At 42.9% G+C, this 21,620-nt stretch overlaps 1 protein-coding gene across 1 annotated transcript in view; it reads left to right on the forward strand.

The window, feature by feature from the left end:
• Positions 1 to 21,620, forward strand: part of CSMD3 (CUB and Sushi multiple domains 3) — a 1,325,501-nt gene that overhangs the window by 1,285,054 nt on the left and 18,827 nt on the right. The window contains exons 64-66 of the mRNA XM_014603846.3: positions 7,420 to 7,531; positions 8,721 to 8,900; positions 15,730 to 15,795. Of these exons, the coding sequence (XP_014459332.1) occupies positions 7,420 to 7,531; positions 8,721 to 8,900; positions 15,730 to 15,795 (358 nt within the window). The remainder of the gene's footprint in view (positions 1 to 7,419; positions 7,532 to 8,720; positions 8,901 to 15,729; positions 15,796 to 21,620) is intronic.

Genomic DNA, 21,620 nt, shown 5'->3' on the forward strand with positions numbered 1-21,620 from the left:
GTGACAAACCCTGATTGCACCTTGGGTATAGTCTGATAATGAAAGATAGTCATACTAAAAATATTAATATTGTCCTTTCTTTCACAACATTAATAAAAAATTAGATTGAACTCTTAGCAAATGCTCTGATCATCTTTTGCCTTATTTGAACTATACTGAACCCTGTTTGCCATTTTTACTCAAGGGTGTGAATTTACTATAACTTCAGATGCAAATTTTGTGTATCAGTAACAATTGTATATCTAGGTCACAGTAACCCATTTGAAAATTTAGTCTGAATAAATATCTAAGAGTTACTCTTGGTAGTCCTACTTCTGAAACTAGTCACAACTCTGAAATGACTATTGGCACCACATAAGAGGCCTAGCTTTCCAGTAGAGAAGGAACCTGTGATACTGAGTCTGGATACAACCAAATTGTAACTTATTTAATATGTGCATATGTACCAGGTCTAAAATGAAGGTGGTCAAACAACATATAGGACAGTCCCTTCTTTCAGGAATCAAAGCCATTCACTCATATAGAGAGCCACTCCACCTAAAAAATTGACCCTAACCAGAATCCAGAGAGAGAATAAATCTCTTTCTACTCCCATGACTCCTTCCGCCAGTATCACTGTCTCAACACAAGCTTCATAACAAACATTAGTAACAGTACAGCATCTTTTTCCAGTATTGAGCATTTGCTTGCTAAGCACTTAGAAGATTGTATAATAGTGCCACCTGGTGACACCTGCTGTGACAGAATTGTAAAATTATTTAAAATTGAAATGTGCTACTTTTTCCTTTGGGTATAGGGTGGGGCACAAATTAATTTTCAGCTCATCCAAGCTGTAAGCAGCATAGGAATACTTTTAAAACCAGCCTCTGCACCAAAATAATATGTTCTTATATTTTCTATGCTGCTCTTCAGAACTATATGTAATGGTTATATATTCTTAGCTGAAGTGATATGCTTTGCAGCAAAGCCTATAGATTTTTTCTTATGTGCTTAACCCAACAACACAGTACTGTTAAAATAGAAATGAAAACCAATGCAGAAATATTTTTGGTTACTTTATGATGCTACAAAAATGTAAGCTTGGAAAGGTGACCTCTTTCAGCAACAGCAATGAAATAATATTTATAGAATTTTGAATGCTATAAATAGGACGTTATCACGAAGGTTATATTAGTATCTCGAGCCATGTTACTATTATAGTGCCAGGTCAATGTTTATGGCAAAGAGAACAGGTGGTAGGATGAAAGTGAGCACACTGGTGCCATCAGATGAATGATTTGTTGGTAAATGTGGGTATGTGAAGTGGAAATAGATGAGGTCTTATTGCATTGTATTTATTCCCCTTTGAAATCATTGCTCAAGCCCATAAATTCACAGTTCCTTTGTCCTGGAGTCAATTACTGTCCATGAGATGATGGTTGAGGAACTAGTCTACAAGGGGGTGGTGGGTATGGAAATGTGCAGCTGGGGTAGAAACAACAGTCAAGCTAGAAGTTGTAAGCAGTTCCTTCCCTTGTTCGTGTTCCTGCTGGGGTTCACAGAGGTAATTATTCAGGGAAATTGCTAACCAATGGGTCTGACTCTGCAGTATTCCCTCTCCCACAAAAGATTCACTTCCTATCTTGTTTGTGCTAAATTGTACATTATCCTGGACTTGTAAATGTTTTAGCTCTGCATTGTCAAGTATATTGGCTTTTTACTCACCTCAAGATACTTGCTCATTCCTACAGAAAGAGCTTATCTTACATATAGTATTTTAGTAAATAAAGTGCTAAATAGTTAAGCACAAAATTGGCAACAGTTTTAACATCAGATTTTTAATGCACTTCATATTATTACACTTGAACAAAGATATGAAAAGCAGTGGCATAGAAACAACTGCTGAAATCTTAAAGCCAGATTTTCGGGGAAGGTAACTGTAACCTAGTAGTGAGAGTGAATAGAATTGCTGAGCTTTTCATGGATGTGCCTGAGTCTGAGTGCTTAAAGTTAGGTACCTATATAAGTGCCCTGACCTGTAGTGCCCACAGTTGGCTTCCCCACAATTATGGCTATGCCCCATATCAGAAATCAGACCACTCTCCTCAAGTTTAAAATATGGGTGCAGGTAAAGAAAAAAAAGCCCTGTATATCCAGCTAGTCATCCTGATAGTCGAAGAAACTGAAACAAAAAGGAAAATAACTAGGTCCATGGTATTTGCATGCAAATGAAACTAATGTTTATTGGTAGTACTGATTAGGTTGTTTGAACAAGAACAAAAGGATGCTTTTGTCAAATGTAAAAATGTAATTTGTTTGAAAGCTAGCAAGTAAATAAGCCAGGTATTTTTTTCATGGTTTTGAACCAAGATTTCTCCTCCCCCTAACCCTTCCCACCTCAGAGAGATAGAGGACTAATGTCAATAAATATCATTTTAACATTGTTGCATTAAATATTGCTTTATCAAATGAAAGAGAACTCATGTTGTTCGATGTACCTTTAACTGTTAGCCTTTTCTAGTATATCAGGGCTGTCGAAGATATGGCCCATAAGCGGATCCAGACCATGGAGCCCTAGGATCTGGCCCATGGGTCTCAGGATAACCCGGCATGCTGCATGCCCCCTGTGCCACATGCCAGTCCCATGCACTGTGTGCAGCACAAGCTTTGAACTGGGGTCAGTGCATGCTGCATGCAGCACGGGGCTGGAACCAGAGCACATGCTGCACACAACACAAGGGGCCAATTCAGGATGTGCACAACATGTGTCACCCCACCAGACTACGCTTGCATGCTGGCTCTGAGGCTGGTCCCAGTCAGGCTCACAAATCAGCCCCACATACAGGAGCCAGCACACAGGGAGGGTCCAGCATGGGCACTCCATATAGCAGGTGTCCTATGCTGGCTTCATATGTGAGCCTCAGACTGGTGGCTGGCATGCACAGGGCTGAGTTGTAGCACTCACTGCATCAGCTCTGGTGCATGGGGTTGGTCTGTGGGAGTCCAGCCTCACATCCCTCATCCAACCCATAGGGCTGGATGAATTTGACAGCCCTTCAGTATATATTTCTTAATAACCTGATTTATTTTCTCTATAATTGGTATTTTTCAAATAAAGAGATAATTGTGTGGGGATGGTAATGGGAATAAAAAGTATGGATCTTAATTCATTTTAGTTACTGTTTACCTGTCACCTGTTGTTCATGGGCTATTGAATTTCACCCTGATAATTGATTTGAGCTAAAATTGAGTCGTGATAAAGTTTTGAATAATTGTTTACAGCAGTAAGTGGTCTGTATCATGAGAGAAATTTCTGTGGCAGATTTGTATGTTTTTGACTTTGTGACACAGTAGTCACATAATCAAGTTCTGTGGAAGAGTAGTCTTAGTTTTGGATTAGTGTCAGTTGAGATTAAGCAGTTTACCATCCAATTGGTAGTTTAGCTCCACTTCAAATGGATGGTTGTGGGCATTCAGGTGTAGCATCGCAGTAAGGAATATTGAAAGAGAGTGTTGGAATGATGATACAGCCTTGCTTAACTCTCATCTTAACCTCAAAGGGATCTGTGATAGATCCATTCCTAAGAACCACTGCTCACATATGGTCATGGACCAGGCAAAGAATGGTGATGAATTTTGGTAGGCATCCATACGTCAAAAGGATCCTCTACAGTGCTTCTCAGTTGACAAAGTCAAAGGCTTTCATGAGGTCAAAGAAGGCAATGTAGAAGTGTTCATGTTGTTCTCTACATTTTTCCTGAAGCTAGCAAGCAGTGAACATCATGTCAGGGTTGTGCCTCTTGATACCTTAAAGCCACACTGAGATTCTGGGAGGAGCTGAGATTATGGAAGTGATGGCTTGTGCCAACAGGACGGTCTCAGCAAATGGAAGGAAATGCTTCAGGAAGGTTCTCACAATAATCTTTCCTGTGGTGAACAGTAAGGATATCCCTCTGTAATTTCCACAGTTGGACCTTCCTTTCATGAAGATTGTGACAATCATGACATCCCTAAGGTCATCTGGGATTTCCTCATCATTCCAGAACCTTAAGATGAGGGCATGGAGCTGTAATGTAAGCTTCTCTCCGCCCACTTGAAGTTCTTGGCAAGAATTCCATCAGCTCCAGATTCTTTTTCATTCTTCATCAGCTTCATGGCTTTCCTCACCTCTTCAAGGCTTGGTCATTTCTGAGGGCATGTTGCAGGATGGAATTGACAACATGCTCATCAACACCAGAGTGTTGATTGAAAAGGTCCTGAAAATATGCCTTCCAGTGGGCACTGATGACTCCCCTTTTCTTGATCAGGTCTTTTCCATCTTTAGGTTTCAAGGGGGCTGATCCCTGAGTGCTTGGACTGTAGATGTGTTTGTGGTGCTAAGAAAACTGTGCATATCATGGATGTCAGCAAGATGTTGAATCTGCTTTGCACTTACAGTTGATCAACTCTTAGATCTCCTGATCATTCGCATCAAACCAGTCTTAATATTTCCTGGTAGTGAATCCAAGTGTCTCTTCAAAGGCACTGATGACAGTGTACTTGAAGGCACGCCAAACGCTGCTGACATTTTCCCATAGTTGTTGATTGGAATTCACCAGTTTTTCATTGAGACACCGGTGGAAGAGGTCTTTCTTGATTGTGTCCTGAAGTCCTCCCATGTTGACCTTCTATTGGCATTGCTTCTGCTGCAACTGTCATTTGGGAACCAGGCTAAATGATATAACCAAGCGGATGAATCAGTGATTGGTCCAGAAATCATCAGCTACTAGCATAGCTCAAGTAATGCAGACATCGTTGCAATCCTGGACATGACCAATGACATAGTCAATCAAGTGCCAGTGGTTAGATTGCAGGTGTTGCCAGGATGTCTTCTACCTGTGTTTCTTGCAGAACAGGGTGTTGGTGATGGTGGATTCATGTTCTGCACACTTTGCCAAGAGGAAGATGCTGTTGGAAATGGCTTTTCCTTCCTTGCCAATGATTCCATTCCAGAGGTTAAGGCCCTTCCAACTCTGGCACTGAAATCTCTGATCAGAATAAGTCTGCCTCCTTCTGGAACACAATAGAGGATTTGGTTAAGGTTGGCATAGAATTCCTCCTTGGTTTCATCAGCAGTGTCAAGAGTCAGGGCATATGCACTGGTGATAGTGGCATATTGGCTCTCTGCCAGTTTAAGACCAAAAATCATGAGATACTCATTAAGTCCAATAGGGAAGCCATTGAGTTGGTTTACAAGTTCATTCTTAATGGCAAATCCAGCTCTATGAGGTTGGTGTTCTCTTCCTGTTTACCCTTCCAAAGAATATATAGCCACCTCCTCCTTCTTTGAGCTGCCCATCTCCTACTCATGAGTCTTGCTCAGTGCAGTGATGTCTGTGTTGTGTCACCTGAGTTCTTGGGCCATGATTCCAATGCGGTGCTTTGGGCATTCACTATTAGGATTGTCCATGAGGGTCCTGATGTTCCAAGTCTCAAAAATGATAGCGTGTCTTCACTGATTTTTGACCTCAGTAAAAGTGATCCCACTGGACATGGTTATCAGTCAGAAAAAGGGTGGGGTAGGCAGACTATGTTTAGGGCACCTTTTTTAGCCTCCCACCCCCATGTTGGGTGAGCAGAGTGGATCCTATAAGGGGCTGCTCAGTCAGTTATAGCTGCTGAATCACACTCCTGCCAATCCAAGTGCCAGATGACCTCCTTGCAACTGCTGCCTTCATGCCAGTTCATGACTAGGAGCTTTCAGGTCTCACAATCCTGCTCCCGTCATCACTAGTTGGTCACCGAAGGACTTGAAAAGTATGCTAAACCCATTTTCATGGAAGACACCTGTGCATGATTTATTTTATCATGGAGTGGCTGTTGCACATCAACTTCCACAGGGTTCCTGAAAGAACAGGACCTTGATCCAATAGCAAGGAGTCGAACACAATTGGATATCTCATTCTGATGCAGCCTACATCTTCCTTCGCAGCCATTGAGATTCTAACATCTTCCTCCTGCTCTGCTACTAAGGACTTGTAAACCCATGGCTGGGTGCTGGACAGTCTTATTATAGTAATGACCTGTACTCACCATGTCACAGCACAATTAGAGAATATGTGTGGCTTTTCAGAAGGGAGAGTTGCCATCTGCTGTACCTACCACATCTGGTGGTGCTGTCGTTGCTTAGCCTGTGACTTCTTATTCATCAGAGTTACCCCTGCTTATTTCACAACTAACCTTCCCTGAAGGACATGCCATCAACCACCACATGTGGATACATGCTGGGTAGCAGCACAGCTCTGCCACCAGATACAATGAATACATTTATACTTGCACTATGACATGATCATTATTTTTGATGGACCCATGTCATGCAGAGGGTAGGTTTCTTGCAATTCTTGAAAACTGAGATTTTTTTGCAATGACCTAAAAATCGTAATGGTAAAGCATGGTAAAGAACTTATATATCTGTGTGGGTTTTTTTAGTGAGATGGGCAGGGGGATGATACTGAGTGAAGTGTTTTGTTTCTTTTTTTTTTTTTTTTTTAATCATTCCAATTTTTTTTTCAATGAGAGGTTTTGCTCAGAGGAGTTTGCATGACAATTTTTCAAGTATTCAAGTTGTTTTCTACATATTGACTGATTGATATTCTCTTCTTGTAGAGAGAAAGTAAATTTAGAAAACAAAGACTCAGAAATATTTTTCAAAAATGCTATATTTGTGGAAGCTCGTGACAAGAAGGATGGAGTTGGTCAGAAAATTTCTGGCAAAACATTTTTTTTTTTTCCATTAGAGGTTGGCAATTCATCTAAATATTTTTTTTTCAAAGATGGCTCAATATTGAGAAAGCTCCAGAGTAAACCATTGCCCAATCAGGATTTCAACTCCCTACCTCTTTTGTAGCCACTTACCATGCTGACATGACATTTGAAGCTTGGAAGCCATGGTAACTCCATACCCCAGACTCCTAAGTTTCATAGAAAATATAAGAAGTTGTGGGTTTTGTTCTGAACTGGAGAATCCTGCTTTGAGCAGAAGGTTGGGGTAGGTGACCTCCTAACATCCCCAACAAGTCTGTTTTCCTTGTTAAATGTTGAAACAGCAAAATCCTCTACATCAGCACATCTCAGACTTTGAGGTTTGTGTTCCATGTCAGTAAAATCAGCTACTTTCATCCCCCCATCTTCAGATGCCACATTTTATTTACTACTTTTGCACATGTGTAGTATTGACATGATTCACACATTCCTGGACAGTGGACTTAGTTCATACTTATTGAATAAGTCATGACATCCCAAAGTGGATGCGCCCCATAGCACTATTCTACATAATAGTATTACCTTGGTACAACCAGCTCAAAAAAGACCATTCCACATAAATAACATTTTTTTCTATTGGATATGGAACAATTGATATTTCCCTATAACAATATTATTGTGTTTTTATTGTTTCAATAGGTGGGAAATGTTGTTCAGTTTCAGTGTAAAAAAGGACACCTTCTCCATGGATCCACAACCCGCACTTGCCTTCCTGACCTTACATGGAGTGGGATTCAACCAGAGTGTATACGTATGTAAATCAGATAGTGAAATATTTTATAGCTTATGAAAAAGCTTCTATATCAGAATGCTTTAGTTAATTTCAATTTACATTTATAGTTTAATGTTGAAAGGTAGTACGTGACAAACAAGCTTTGAGTCTTCCTAAGTAACTCATAAGTCTATGAGCAGTTAAAATTACAAGAATATTGATAAATTGTGTAATATGAAATCTAGGACTGGCTAGAAATGCAAATAAGGCATAAAACTGTTCAGAGAGCACTATAATTTCCTCTCACCTTAGCTGTAAGAAACCAAACAAATACAGAAGGATGCAGGTGAAGAAGGAAAAGGCCAACCCAAAATTATGCTAGGACAAGGCAGGCCTGAATCAGAGAGCTGCAAACTGCACATTATTGACAACAATGCACAGCTTGAACTACTTGCCTAGTACCTCATCAAGATAGTTTGGAGAAGGGCCAAAAAAGTTATTAAAAGGAATGAGCTATATCTGTCTCAGATAGGAAGTTCTTCAATAGGAAATGCATTTCACTCCTTAGGCAGTATGCGTGTTTACAGTTATTTGTATACTATTGCAAAGGTAGACTCTCAAACTCAGTCACTTTGGTATACATGAATCTACTCACAAAATCAAGGTCAAAATTCACAAAACCATGATGTACTTATGCAAATTAAATGCAGGAGAAAGGCTATAGAGATATAATTATTTTATTAGACCAATTAAATAGTTGGAAAAGTCATTTTTTTACAAGCTTTCAGGCATAAACACCCTTCTTCAGGCATTGGGACAGTCTGCTGTTGTTCTTTTGGATGGGATACAGGCCAATATGCAAAATGAAGGTCTGTGAAAATGCAAATGTGTGGCCAGTGAGGATCACAGGTGACCCACATGTATTGTCTCCTATCGCCTCTGATCCTCACAACAGCAGACTCTGCCTGAAGAAGGGTGTTTGTGACTGAAAACTTGCAAAGAATATTTTTTCCAACTATTTAGTTGGTCTAATAAAATATATCATACTTACCCAAGGAAACTTGTCTGGCTATGTCCTCAGACCATCACAGCTACAACCAGCACCCCCATAGAAATATAAGTAATTGTTGTTAAAACTTTTAATTGCTTACATAGAAATGTTTGAAGTCATTTCTTCAGAAGTGTTCTTACTATTTCAACTAACAAATAATTTATGATTTCTTTGTAGCTCATAACTGTAAACAGCCAGAAACGCCATCTCATGCTAACGTTGCAGGAATGGATCTTCCTTCCCTTGGTTATACTTTGATTTATACCTGTCAGCCAGGCTTCTTCCTGGCAGGAGGATCAGAGCACAGAGCCTGTAGGTCTGATGGCACATGGACTGGGAAAGTTCCAGTTTGTGAAGGTAATTAATCCCTTCTGCGTCCCCACTCTCTTCCTCTGCCTCTAATATTAAACTTCTAATTTTGTTTCATTTGCTATTTAGTAATCATCAGAAAAGGTAGAAAATCAGGCCTGAGTTTACAGTTGCAGGAGAGTTCTTCAATCATTGGGCTACAGGGTATAAATTGGACATGCACTCTTGTTTGTCATGGACTTTTGTGGAGGTTGTGCTGTGCACAAGTCTATAGAATAATGTTCTACGCATGACATAGGCAGAGGAAAACCTGATAATCCCACCATGTGTTAGGCATGAGCAAGGAACAGCTAGGCAGTATCGGGACATGTGTTTTTGTACGTGTTTATGGAAACATAGATCATGTCTGCACAGTACACTCAACATGTTCCAGAGCCACATCCTTAAGCATATTGCACAGTTTCATGTGTACTGCTCCTAAACTGGGAGCAGTAGCCACATCTGTGTCATGCCTTGGGCAGATAATTATAACTGCTAAGTAAAAGGCAGGCAATTATTTCAGCTGGAGGGCAACTTAATGATTTTTGGAGAGCTGTTGAGGGTCACAAGGGTAGCTCCACCCCTTGACAGGTGCCCTTCCTCCTGGTTGCCATCTTGGGACTGGAAGTCCTACCCCTAACCCCTGACTTTTGCCACTGGAAGTCCCTACCCTTGACCCCAGAAGTACTTCTTTTGCAAAGAGGGGTTTGCCATCTTGGAACTGGGAAAAACGAAAACAAATCATATACTAAAAATCATTTTATTATAACGTTTTAGTTAAAAAAAAATATATTTTTGTCCTTATTTATGGGTGTTTGCATAGTGTACATAGAGGCAATTGCAAAATAGCTCAAAATAAAATCTTACTCATATACTGTGTGTGGTTGGGGGCTGGATACGTGTGTGGTGGGGTGTGGGGAGCTGTAGGTGTGGGGTTTGTGGGCTGATGTGAGTTTGTGGGCAGGGTGTTGGTGGGTGTGATGTTTGTGGAAGAGGGTGTGGTTGTGGGGTTTGTGGGGGAGGATGTATGGGCATGGTGGGATATGTATGGGACACACACACACACACACACACACACACACACACACACACACACGAATGTGCACACATATAGCCCAAAGTAATAGCCCTCCCCATGTGCAGGGCAGGGCAGACAGGCCAGCTAAGCCCTAGTGTTGTGGCTGCTACTAGCAGCGGCTTGTAGTACCCATGGCCCTGGTTACTGGAACCTCCACTCTGCCTTCCCCTAGTGACTGGGCCTACCATGCTCCCCAACCCACACCATTGCTATGGAAGCTAATGGGCCCCCATGGCAGTGGAGGCTGAAGGGCCTGGGCTGGAGGGTGCAGTATATATGCACTTCTGGGGCCACCACCTCCAAGCCCTGGAATTAGTGCCGCTTTGGCGTGCAGAGGAGAAGCGTTGCTTGCAAAAGAGCTGGTCCAGGGCACACCACACATCTGAGCAAGACAGTGGGCATGATTCCCTGAGCCAGTCAGGACCTCCACAACAGTCTGGAGCCAGCACACCCTTTGGTTGTTCCCTACTACCACCAACAGCATGCAGCCCCAGCCTGGACCATACCCACTCCCAACTCACCTCAACCAGAGCAAACAGACCAGCCAGAACCTGTGTGCACAGCCCCAACCTTTGCCCACCCTGTGCCTGTTCCACACTGCCCACCTATGCTAAGCAGTGGTGGTAGCCGGGAAGAAGCTGCTGCTCAGTGTGGGAGAAAAGTGGCCCCTCCTTCTCACTGCTGCTGGGCAGTTCTTGCTCCAGCCACCCAGAGTCTGCATCTGGGCTGCCCTGCAGATCCTCTCTGCCACCATCATTGCTGCCCCTGGGCCACCCTATGGGGTAGTGATAGTAAAGTAGAGGGGCTGCATGGCTTTCCAGGTGCAGGCTCTGGGTGGCTGTAGTAAGAACTGCCCAGAAGCAGTGAGAGGGAGGGGCCGCTTTTCCCCTGTGCTGAGCAGCAGCTTCTACTGGCCCCTGGTGCTGCTGCTCATTATGGGCAGGTGTTGTGAAGCAGGTGCAGGGCAGGCTGGGGTCAGAGCTGTGCCTGCAGGTCCCTGTTGGTACCATGGGGATGGGGCCAGCAGCAGCTGGAAGGAGCCTCTTTCACCTGGACTGTATAGAAAAGCAGTCCAGCTGTGGAGCTGCCCCAGCCCCTGTGTGTGCCTGTGGGGCAGCAAGACATGCCACAGGCTGGATGGCGCTTGGGCCAAGTGGGACTAAGAGACCCGCCGCAGGCTGGACAATGACCCTCCATGGGCTGAATTCAGCCCTCTGGCCATATTTTGCCCACCCCTGTGCTAAGTGATAGTACCTATAGCCTTCCTCCATACTACTGCTAAGATATAGGCAATCTCTGGCCCTGTGCAGAACCAGCTATACTGCTTCTGATTTTAGGTGCAATCTGTTTGGAACAGCACAGCTTTCCTGAGGACAGTTCCCTGGAGTTCAGTAAGTTTACAATGTAGACATAACCTGAGACACTTATAAGACTGTAAGGCTTAGGTGCGTTGGAGCTCCATGTGGCAACTGAGTGAAGGTTCTGAGAATTTGAATGTTGGACCTAGATTCCTTATGTGGCAATTGGGTGCACACATTCCTCTTTGTATTTAGCCCACAGAAAATATTACCCATTATCCACAATGTAAGAAGCATGCATTGTACTAGCAGACTACTTCAATATGTTATACTTTTCTTTCTTCTCTCTAATGCATACCTTGGTAGAAAAGCAACATTCAAGATTCCAAGCATGGGTGATTGGTGCTGCTTTAGTCAGGGCAACCAGTTAGCGACCGGGGGCAGGTCCTTCATGGCTGATCATGCTAAGCGGGGAGAGGGTCCCCCCATGGCTGATTGTGAGGCAGCTGATCACTCCGGCCGGTCACTGCAGCTGCTTGCAGAAGTAGCTGTGGCCACTTCCAGGAGTAGCTGCAGCCACTTCTGGGAGTGCAATGGCAATCCACTCCCCGGCTAGCACTTGCAGTGGTGGCACCAGAGCTCCCACCTGCTCCCCCTGCCCATCACCTAAGCGACAAGTGCAGCTGGTCAGGGGATGCACTGGTGCTCTCAGGGGGTGCAGGTTGCACCCCCATACACCCCCTACACGTCACCACTGATTCCAGGTGTAGAGTTGATTAAACATCATTTTCTAGTTGATGGCTTGAAAATGGTATTTAAAGATTTGCTTTTTGAGGACTGATTTCTAGGGTGGCATGTGTGTGCATTAGAATCAGGATGGGCAGCAGGGGTTAACTGATTTCTAAAAGTCTGGGTCTCACATGCAGTTTTCTCAGCTGTCAGAGGCAGAGAGGCTGTCTAACACAGCATGGCCAATGGATACACACAGCCTCAGAAACTGGGGCATGAACCACATTGTTCCATAACATGAGATAGGGTGGCACCAGCTCGCAAGGCCAAAGGTGGGCCTAAAATTCCTGTTTTGGGAAGGGTGTGCATGTGATGATCTTGGAATGTACTGATGTAACAGAACATGGACAGTATGACAGCCGCAGAGAGAGACCAGTCAACAATAGCCATGGATGAAAAGTCATCAGGAGGGAAGGAAAACAGAAAAACAGAGACTTGAGAGTAACAAAGAGGTCCTCCTGCTCCCCATCCTCTTCCCCGAGAAGGTCCCTGGGAGTGGTCCCCGAGGCCCACATGGACAGGGGGCACACCACCAACCTGTCTCATCCACCCCACTGGGGTGGGTCCTGGGCCTCAGCATCACACCTCCAGGCTACTGACATGCTGACACCTAAGAGTCTTCAGAGTGAAGGCTGCATCCTGGCCAGATGTATCTTGACTGACAGTCCTAGGATTGGTAGCAATAGAATTGCTTGAGTGTTTGTACTGTTTCTTTTCTGTTATCACTGTTTATCAATAAATTTGCCTATTATCAAATCTAAAGGTTGCGGTCAGTCTGAGGGTTGGGTCCCCTCCCTGCCAGAACAAAGCATTGGGTTCTAAATCAAGAGCCAACACTAGTAAAGCATCTTGTGGTACCTTTGACCTGCTCTCTTCCAGGACATGAATATACTTCAGTTAATTGAAAGTATGTACTTTTACACAGAATGCAATGTTACTTTCCTCCATACTTATGCAGTCTTTAAAGTAATAGAAATTTGTTCCAAGAAATGGGTTCTCCTTTCAAAACAAAACAAATAGTAGTGCAACATTCGAAAAATCCTGTATACCCTATCAACTCAAACCATCATGAGTATGCTGTGTTTTCACTTCATGCTGGAAGTAGGAAGTAAAGAACTTATGCAGGATCTATGAAGTCATTTCACCACAGAATAAAGCTGAATAGCCTCTTCTATGGAAACAAATTTCATAATGGCAGAAGTGGCTACAGCCCACAGTGTACAACAGAAGCTGTTCCCTGCCCATAGGTACAGAAGGCAATATAGACCAAACCAAAATAAGGGCCACTGCTCCTTAGCAGGTATAAGAGAAAAAAAAGCTAGCACAGCCTTAAGGAAAGTCCTCAATCAGTCCTCAAGCTTCTGGCTTCTCTGTTTTCCTCTGTCTTGATTGATTGCTTTGCAAACCTTGGCATTTGTTAAATTAATAGAACAGGTGGTTAGAACAAAAAGTCTTGCTGTTCAATAGCGCAGAAAGATGAGAAGGAGGAGCAGCGTCTTCCAAAGTATTAACTCTTAAAGAATAAAGCATAGTTTGCACTGAGGGACCTTTCTGATACTCTGTGGACTTATCTATATGAGACGCGAACTGCGAAGTAGCCTAATGACACTACACAGTAGCATGCCCAGCAAAAACCATGTTAATATACTACTGCACAGTAGTATTAGCCTACTGTGCAGTAAGTGTCACTAAAAACTTGTGCACTGGCACTACTGCACAATAGTGCAAGTTACTGTGCATTGATTTAGTACTTGGTTATCCAAATACTAAACTTAATGTACAGTAATTATGGTGCATTAATGAATGTTTAGACGAGCCCTGTATTGCATTGAGGAATATGTAAAATGTGTCCCTCCCACAGGAGGAAGTAGTAAAGAGAAAAGCACTATGTTTTTTTTGTTTCCCTCTGATGGGGATGAATATAGGTTTCCCCTCCCCCAAAGGCAGAAAGTCAAAAAGCCTGAGGCTGAATCAATTCAATATGAACAGGTTAGTCTCAGCTGAGTAGATTGAACTGATAAGCAAGTAGTTAGACATTCACTTTGAATTCTGGAAATGCAGCCACATGTCTGTAGTTGCCCAGGCCACTGCTTGGCTGGAGCAGACAGCTTGGGCCAAAGCTATCCCACCAACTCTGCAAGTGGGGGTTTGCAGGGGTGGTGCAAAGCATCCTAGGATGCCAGGAGACTGAGTTAATTTGAATGTGGAGGGGATCTGGGAGAGAAGTTCAAGAAACCAATTTAACCTAAATCGGTTAAGTTTGACACTACATCCATTCCAGTTTATCTTATCTTAAACCGATTTCAGCCATTTTGAAAGTGTGTACTGAACTTCTGTTGTGTTACAGATTTGAACCAGTATCTGATCATTCTGATTATACTATTCTTTGTGTAATTTCTGTCCAGGGCTGAATAGCTAAGTAGATAGTTCATACCTAAGGCATGAAAACTAAGCATTTCTCTACCTCTGTCACCCAAGGGATTATGTCTAGCTATCATTCTCAGTGTGTGTTTCTCAGAATGGGATCCATACAAAATAAAGAAACAATCTCTGCTTACTTGTAAAAATATGGAGTAGGTAGAGTCCTTGCCCCCATCTTATCCACTAACTAGGGTTGATAAACTGAAGTCAGGAGAGGAGAGGTTAAGGAGGCAAGTCAGAAACCACGGTTGTTTAAAGAGTACCAGTCAGGCAAGAAGCGTAGCAATCTTTCATCCAGAGAGTGGCGGCAAGAGTGAGAATGACCCAGTGTTTATGGCACTAATATGTAAGGGTGTTGCCTGGGTTCTGTTCTTTGCTTTGATTACTATGTTTGCAATTCATATAACACAGTAGAGAAACGCATGAATACTCAGTGGATCATGTACTGATATTCAGAATTCCTTTAGCCCAGGTGAATACCCCAGCTATTAGGTTGCAAAGGTCCCTGTTACTTTCCTTTTGGCCCAGTGGCTCTCACATTCTTTTCTACACCAAGTAGCAACTTGAACAGGAGGATGGAGATCACTCCATCTTGTTGCCCACTGATCAGGTACTCTCCAGGGAAATGAGAAATATGAGTTTGTATCCTTTCAGGCAATGGAAGGGAATGAACCCGAATTTCCCATTTTTTGGTCATTCACTTAGCCACTCTGGCCACTGAATAAAGGGAAGCACTGATACCACCACAGCGATCTTGCTTTGTTCTTTGGTAAAGAAGGTAGTCTCTGGGCTGTGAAGATGAAGTGTAGGAGGCACCTAATTTCTAGAGAGATTTGCTTTACTAACCTCTGCATGCTTTATGAGCTGGATTCAATCAGCCATTCACTCATAATATTACTTATTTTCCCCCATGTTGTTTATAGATTTATTCTAACATGTATAACTCTCTGCATTATATGGTAGGGAACCTTGGCACTGTATTCAGGGTTGTGCATTCTTTTGTGTGGGCCAGGTACGTGCAAGTTCAGAGTTGCACAACTCAGCACATGGATCTGGGCCTAAGGAACTTAGTAGCACTGGCCACACTCAAAGTCCATTCAGTTAATATCCTTAGATATTTAGGTTCATTTGAAATCCGTACCCCAAATCATGTGGCACCCGACACTGCAAATCCATGCAGTGAAGGTGTTTTGCTATTGTCCTTCAGTTTACTGGATATGGGTAGCCATCTCTTTGTCTTTTATTTCAACAGCTGGTTCAAAGATATTGGTGAAAGACCCTAGACCAGCTTTGGGAACACCGAGTCCCAAGTTAAGTGGTAAGTACCTTGTTTTTAGAAAATAACTGTTATGACCAGTTCTCTTGAGCATAACTACTCACAAAACAAACTAATCCATATGTATGAGTACAGTAACTCACGTTAGTAGATCAAAGATATCATTAGTTATTTCCCCATATAAGAATCTCCCATAGGTAAATAGTAGTGTAGCATTTGGGAATTTGACAGCTTTCAGTCTTGAAGAGATATTTATTGATTTTTGCAGAATAGAGAGTGTATTTAGTTTAACGGGCCATATGAAATATACACATTCAGGAAAGTGTTGTTCTTTCAAAAATAAAGTGGGGTTATCTTTAAAAATACTCAAGGACTTCTACAAGACTTAATTTACAGGTATACCATTAAGTTGTTAACATTTACTAACAGTTCCCACACTGGAATCTGAGATTCCACACTACTTTTCTTTATTAAGAGCAAGAAATGATTGCGCTACTGCAAAACTTCAGGGAAGTTGTTTGTAAGCAAATATTAACTTTTGGATACGGATTGTTCTACATCGCCTAGCATGCAACCTAATATGAAGAAAAGTACACTTCTTACTATTATGAAAGGGGTTGCAGACAAGAAAAGTAACAATAATTCAACAACATTTGAAGAATAGTAGATGTCACGGCGGGGTCCTCGCGGAGGGCCGTGGTCTTCTTGAGGTCCCTCGCTCCGTGTACAGGCCGGCCCAAGGCACCCTCTAATTCTCGCCCGCCACGTCTTTGATGGTAAATATAATGATGGGAGGCTGCCTTGTGTTTTCCCTGGGCACGGCTACTCAGGACCTCTGTCCCCGCGGTTCTTCCGGACCCCCTGGGGGTCTCCCGATATGGTGGGTGTTCCCCGGACACCTTAGCCTTGTGGGCTACGCGTGGCTCCTACCTCCCCTGATACCACGCCCCAAGCCTCGCAGATGTAATGGACGTTGTCCGGTCTGTCTCTCTCGTGCCCAGCCTCCCGCTGGGCCTCCCCTGATGGTACGGTCCCGCTCAGGGACTCCCTAGCGGGCCCCGGTCCTATGGGCCAACCGCACGGGCACCCTCTCTGACCCTGGCTCCCCGCGCTGCTACTCCCTGTCTTCTCGGGGCAACTGCAGCGCCCTGCCTCAGTCTGAGGGGTGTTACCGCACTAGCCTGCGGCTGGGCTCGCTATGCCCGTCTCGGGCTCCTCGGTAATTGCCCTTCTCTCTAGGGCTCCTTAGTATGGCGCTCCCCCTCTCTGGGGCTCGCCGTGCCCACACTGGGCTACTCAATAACGTACAATGGCGCTCCCCCTCTTTGGGGTTCGCTGTGCCCACACTGGGCTACTCAATAATACCGCCCCTTTCCTGGGGCTGGGGTCTATGTTCCCCCACACGCAATCCGGGGTCTAGGTCCCCGTCCGCAACCTACGGGTTGCGCCCGCGACCCACTGGCCGCGCTCCTCGCTGCCAGTTGCTCAAGCACTGGCGTGCGAGCTGCGCCTTCCCTGGCGCTATGCCAATAATGCACCCTCTTGGCGCTAGGGCACCCCACACTCTCTGGGGTCCCTATAATTGAGGCCTCCTCCAACCCCTACAGCCTCACCCAAGCCTCCGGATGTAATATACAGAGCCAAACGTAAACTAGAGCCTCCTGGCTATAACCCAAACATAAAACCCTCTGGCTAAACCATAGTGCCCAATCCTCTCAGGGCTATCATGCGCTGTACTTGCCCGTCGGGCTCCTCCCCATATGTCAGCTGAGGGAGCTCCTGCCTCTCCGGCTGCTGGCAGAGAACTGCCAGCCTGGCCTCAGCCCTGAGCTTTATAAGGGCCAGGCCCTGCCTCCTACAGGCAGCTGGTTCCCCTTGGTTGCTCCGGCAACCCACAGCTGCGCTCATTACCTGAGCAAGCCTCAGCTGGGCTCGTTATGTCAGGCCAGGGCGCACTCACTCGCTCCCTGGCAGTTTCTCCTTTCTAGGAGCAGAGGTACCGAGGTGCCCTGCGACATTAGAATTTAAAAGGCTGATTTGTGTAAGTATCAACAGTCTTTTACAATATGGAGAATGATTTCCTATACAAATAATTAAGTACACTCCATGGAGCCCCATTTAAAACAAAATAACTGTGCTTGAGAATAACAGAATCTGGAGAATACCCAAGAAATTACAAAAATATTCATAACTGCATGAAATAAAGCCTTGTCTCATCCTTTAATATAAATGGAACCATTTGATAAATTTTAGGATATTGAATTCAATTATCATTTCAGCATCTGCTGAAAAATGTTGCACACCTGATTACTGTAACTAGAACTTCTTCATATTTCTATATAGTAAAATAAAATGCCTTTAAATCTAGATTTTAAATTATAGCTAAAAAAGTATCTTATACTCTGATTTCAAACAATTTAAAGTATAGTTTCCATCTTACCCTTTCATATGCACACTCTTGTGTCATAAACTCCAGTGACAGGCTGACTGTTATTCAAGAGCTGCATCAGCGCTGTCTTCTATCTAGTGAGGTCATTTTTATCAAGTTAGGGATTGTAATGTGGTCCCAAATCAGAATGGCAACTTTTTTCAATTGTTTTTCATCGGCATAAATGACAAAGGCTGAATTATGCTTTTGCCAGGTTAACACAGATCCTTAAACTGTTTTATGCTAAACTGAACTCTTCAGTAAACAGATTCTCATCTCTCAGTTTCAGTGCACAGCCAAACTAATTTTAAGTGGAGTTTGTAGCCATGTGTTTTCAATACTCTATGTTGCTGGAATGTTATTTATCTCTCCTGGATATTGTATGTAGCTTGATTGATTTTAAACTTTCCTCTTCTCTTGCTGTATTTTCAGTTTATTTTTGGCATTTGGGTTTATTTCATGAACATATGGGGACTTTATTAAGGAGAGGGAGTTTAGACCATGTGGTTTTTTCCATTTTAGGCTGAAATGTCGCTGACTTCATCAGTCATATTGGTGTATGCCCATCCACAGAATCAAGGCTGTACACTGTTAACTATTTTCTATCATTTGTTTCTTCTCTATTTTTTAATAAATGAGGACAAGTGTGGTGCAGAAATTTATATTTCTGCACCACACTTGTCCTCATATATATATAATGGATATAATTCTATAATAAATACATTATATATAAGATTTATAATATAACATACACTGTATAATATGTTATGTGTATATTTTATACAAATAAATATATAAATGAAATACATATGAACAATTCATATTATATATTATCATATATATTTCATTTATATATTTATTTTATTTGTGTATATATATATATATATATATATCTCAAACATAAATTATACATATTTATATTTTATGTATAATGGAAAAATGGACTGACATAAATGACAGATACATGCCATGATATAGTAAAAGTTGTTTATCTTGATATAATTGAGTTAATCATTACTTAAATTTGCAAACAAAACACAAATATATATTTTAGTACAGAGCGAAACAACCAGGGGCTCATTTCACAGAAGGAACGAACACATTTTTTGTTTTTGAATTTAAAACAAATAAATATTATTTATAAGGAATGGAATACAAAAACATATATATGTGCGTGTGTGTGTCTATACACACACACAAATACCCTAGCTATTAGGTTGCAAAGGTATGCTCCCTGTTACTCTCCTTTTGGCCCAGTGGCTCTCACATTATTTTCTGTACCAAGTAGGAACTTCAACAGGAGGATGGAGATCACTCCATCTTGTAGCTCACTGATCAGGTACTCTCCAGGGAACCTGACCGAGCACCCCTGTCCGCTGCTGCTGCTGCCGACAGGGCTTGTGCACTTTGAGGGGTCCCCACACACCCACACCCTGCCCCCATAACCCCCCACATACATATCTCCCATCATATCCTATTACCCGCGCACACACAGCCACACCCCCCCATATCCCACCATACACCATAGAAGCATGCAAAGAACATCTCTAAGAGAGACATTTTAAACTTAGCAAAGCTGTTTTGGTTTTTGTTTTTTTCACTTCAGGCTACTATTGGTGAAAAAATAGGATAAGTCAAGAGAATATTTTCCTAAACAATCCACAAAACATCTAGGCAGCATGATAAGATTAACTTCACAAATGAGTTGACAGGGATTAGAAATGAGCCAACTCTTTCAAATTACTGAGCGGGAAGACTTTGACTGTCTTTGCTTTGCCCTATTCCCCCAAAAACCCCAAATGCAATAATAAGCGACCTCCAAACCCCTCTTCAGATATTACTTGAGGTATTTTGGAGATCTAACAAGCATGAAGTAGGGTTTGAAATGTAGATAAAAAAATTAAACAGGGCTGATTTTTGAAAACACGCATGGTCAGAATTAAGTATTTTGACAGATCTTGCGTCACAAGATACACAATATCTTCTCTGTGGGCCTCAACCATCCTTATGTTCATAAGCACAGTTCACCAAATTAATCATGCACTAGGTTAGACCTACACATCGCAACCATTACTTGAAAATACCTAAGTTAATATTCCTGTGCCCAATTTTCAAGTTAAATCCAAGTGTTTGCTTCAACTTTAGCTACCATGTTATGACGTGGAAACACTTAATTACATGCGTGTGAATACAGATAAAAGCAGAGGTATGGTTGTTTACAAAACTGAGACCTAAATTAGTATGCAGGCAAAAAACCCTCAACCAGTTGAGCACTATTTTTTTTCCTCTTAAGGTATATGAAGACCTGAATTATTATTGAGATACTTAAAATAAGTACTTTCATGGTTAAATATAGATGTAGATGTCACTGTTAGGCAACCAAATGTAAAAGGAGGACCTTAAGTTTTGCAGGTTTTTATTTCTGATTGTTTTGTGCTCAAATTATAAACCAGTACTGCTAGGATGAACACATCAGCCCATCTAGAGCTCCATTGTCCGCTCAGTGGTATATGACTCAATGGTAGTGCATCTTCTTATGGGAATAGGGCCTAAACAAGAATTTCCATATTGGTTCAGACCACTTTCACCTATCCTAGTGTCCTGTTTCCAGCAGAGGTAAGTAGCAGGTGCTTTGGAGGAAGAGGATAAGAAAGAGAGTAGACTGATCAATCCGTTGTCATATTTTCTCACTTACCATGAGGATTAGGGCTGTGTGAAGCTTCGTTCCCTGATTCTATTCAGCAGACATTCCACCCAATTCAATGGCCAAATCTCTGAATCTGAATTGAATCAGAGGACACTTTAATCTCCCCGAATCTAATTGGAACCCTCCGAATTGATTCAGAGAGATTCGGAAAGATTTGGTGATTCAGACATAGGCACAGTTTTAAATGCTTTTTCTACATACCTCTAGGTAGCAGGCAGCTCATCAATGCTGCAATGCTGGGGTGGATGGAGTGTCCCACAGAAGCATGGGGGGCTCTCCAGTGCACTCAGCAGCAGACCCGTAAGTGGACCAGAAGCACTTCAATCTACTTCCAGGTCTGCTGGGGAGGGCATGCCCCCCCATGCTCAGCGACTGGTACCTCTTGGGTCGGTGGGGTGCACCCAGGGTCCCCCCAAGTCTGATTGCTGAGCCAGTGAGGTGTGTGGGGGGGGGGCTGTACGCTCCCCGGTGGACCTGGAAGTGGACTGAAAGTACTTCTAGTCCACTTCTGGGTTCACTGCCAACTACGTGGAGGGACCCCCCCGTACTGCTGTGGGACACTCCATCCACACCAGCACTGCAGTGAAAACAAGCCATGTTGGTACCTTAAGGTTTGTAAAAAAACATTTAAAGCTGTGTCTATATCCGAATCTCTGATTCTCTGAATCAGCATCGATCTGCAGATTCAAATTTGGACGAATGAAATCAGGGACAGTGATCTAAATCAATGAA

Source organism: Alligator mississippiensis, chromosome 3 (genome assembly GCF_030867095.1).
Source record: "Alligator mississippiensis isolate rAllMis1 chromosome 3, rAllMis1, whole genome shotgun sequence".
In the NCBI taxonomy this organism is placed as follows: domain Eukaryota; kingdom Metazoa; phylum Chordata; order Crocodylia; family Alligatoridae; genus Alligator; species Alligator mississippiensis.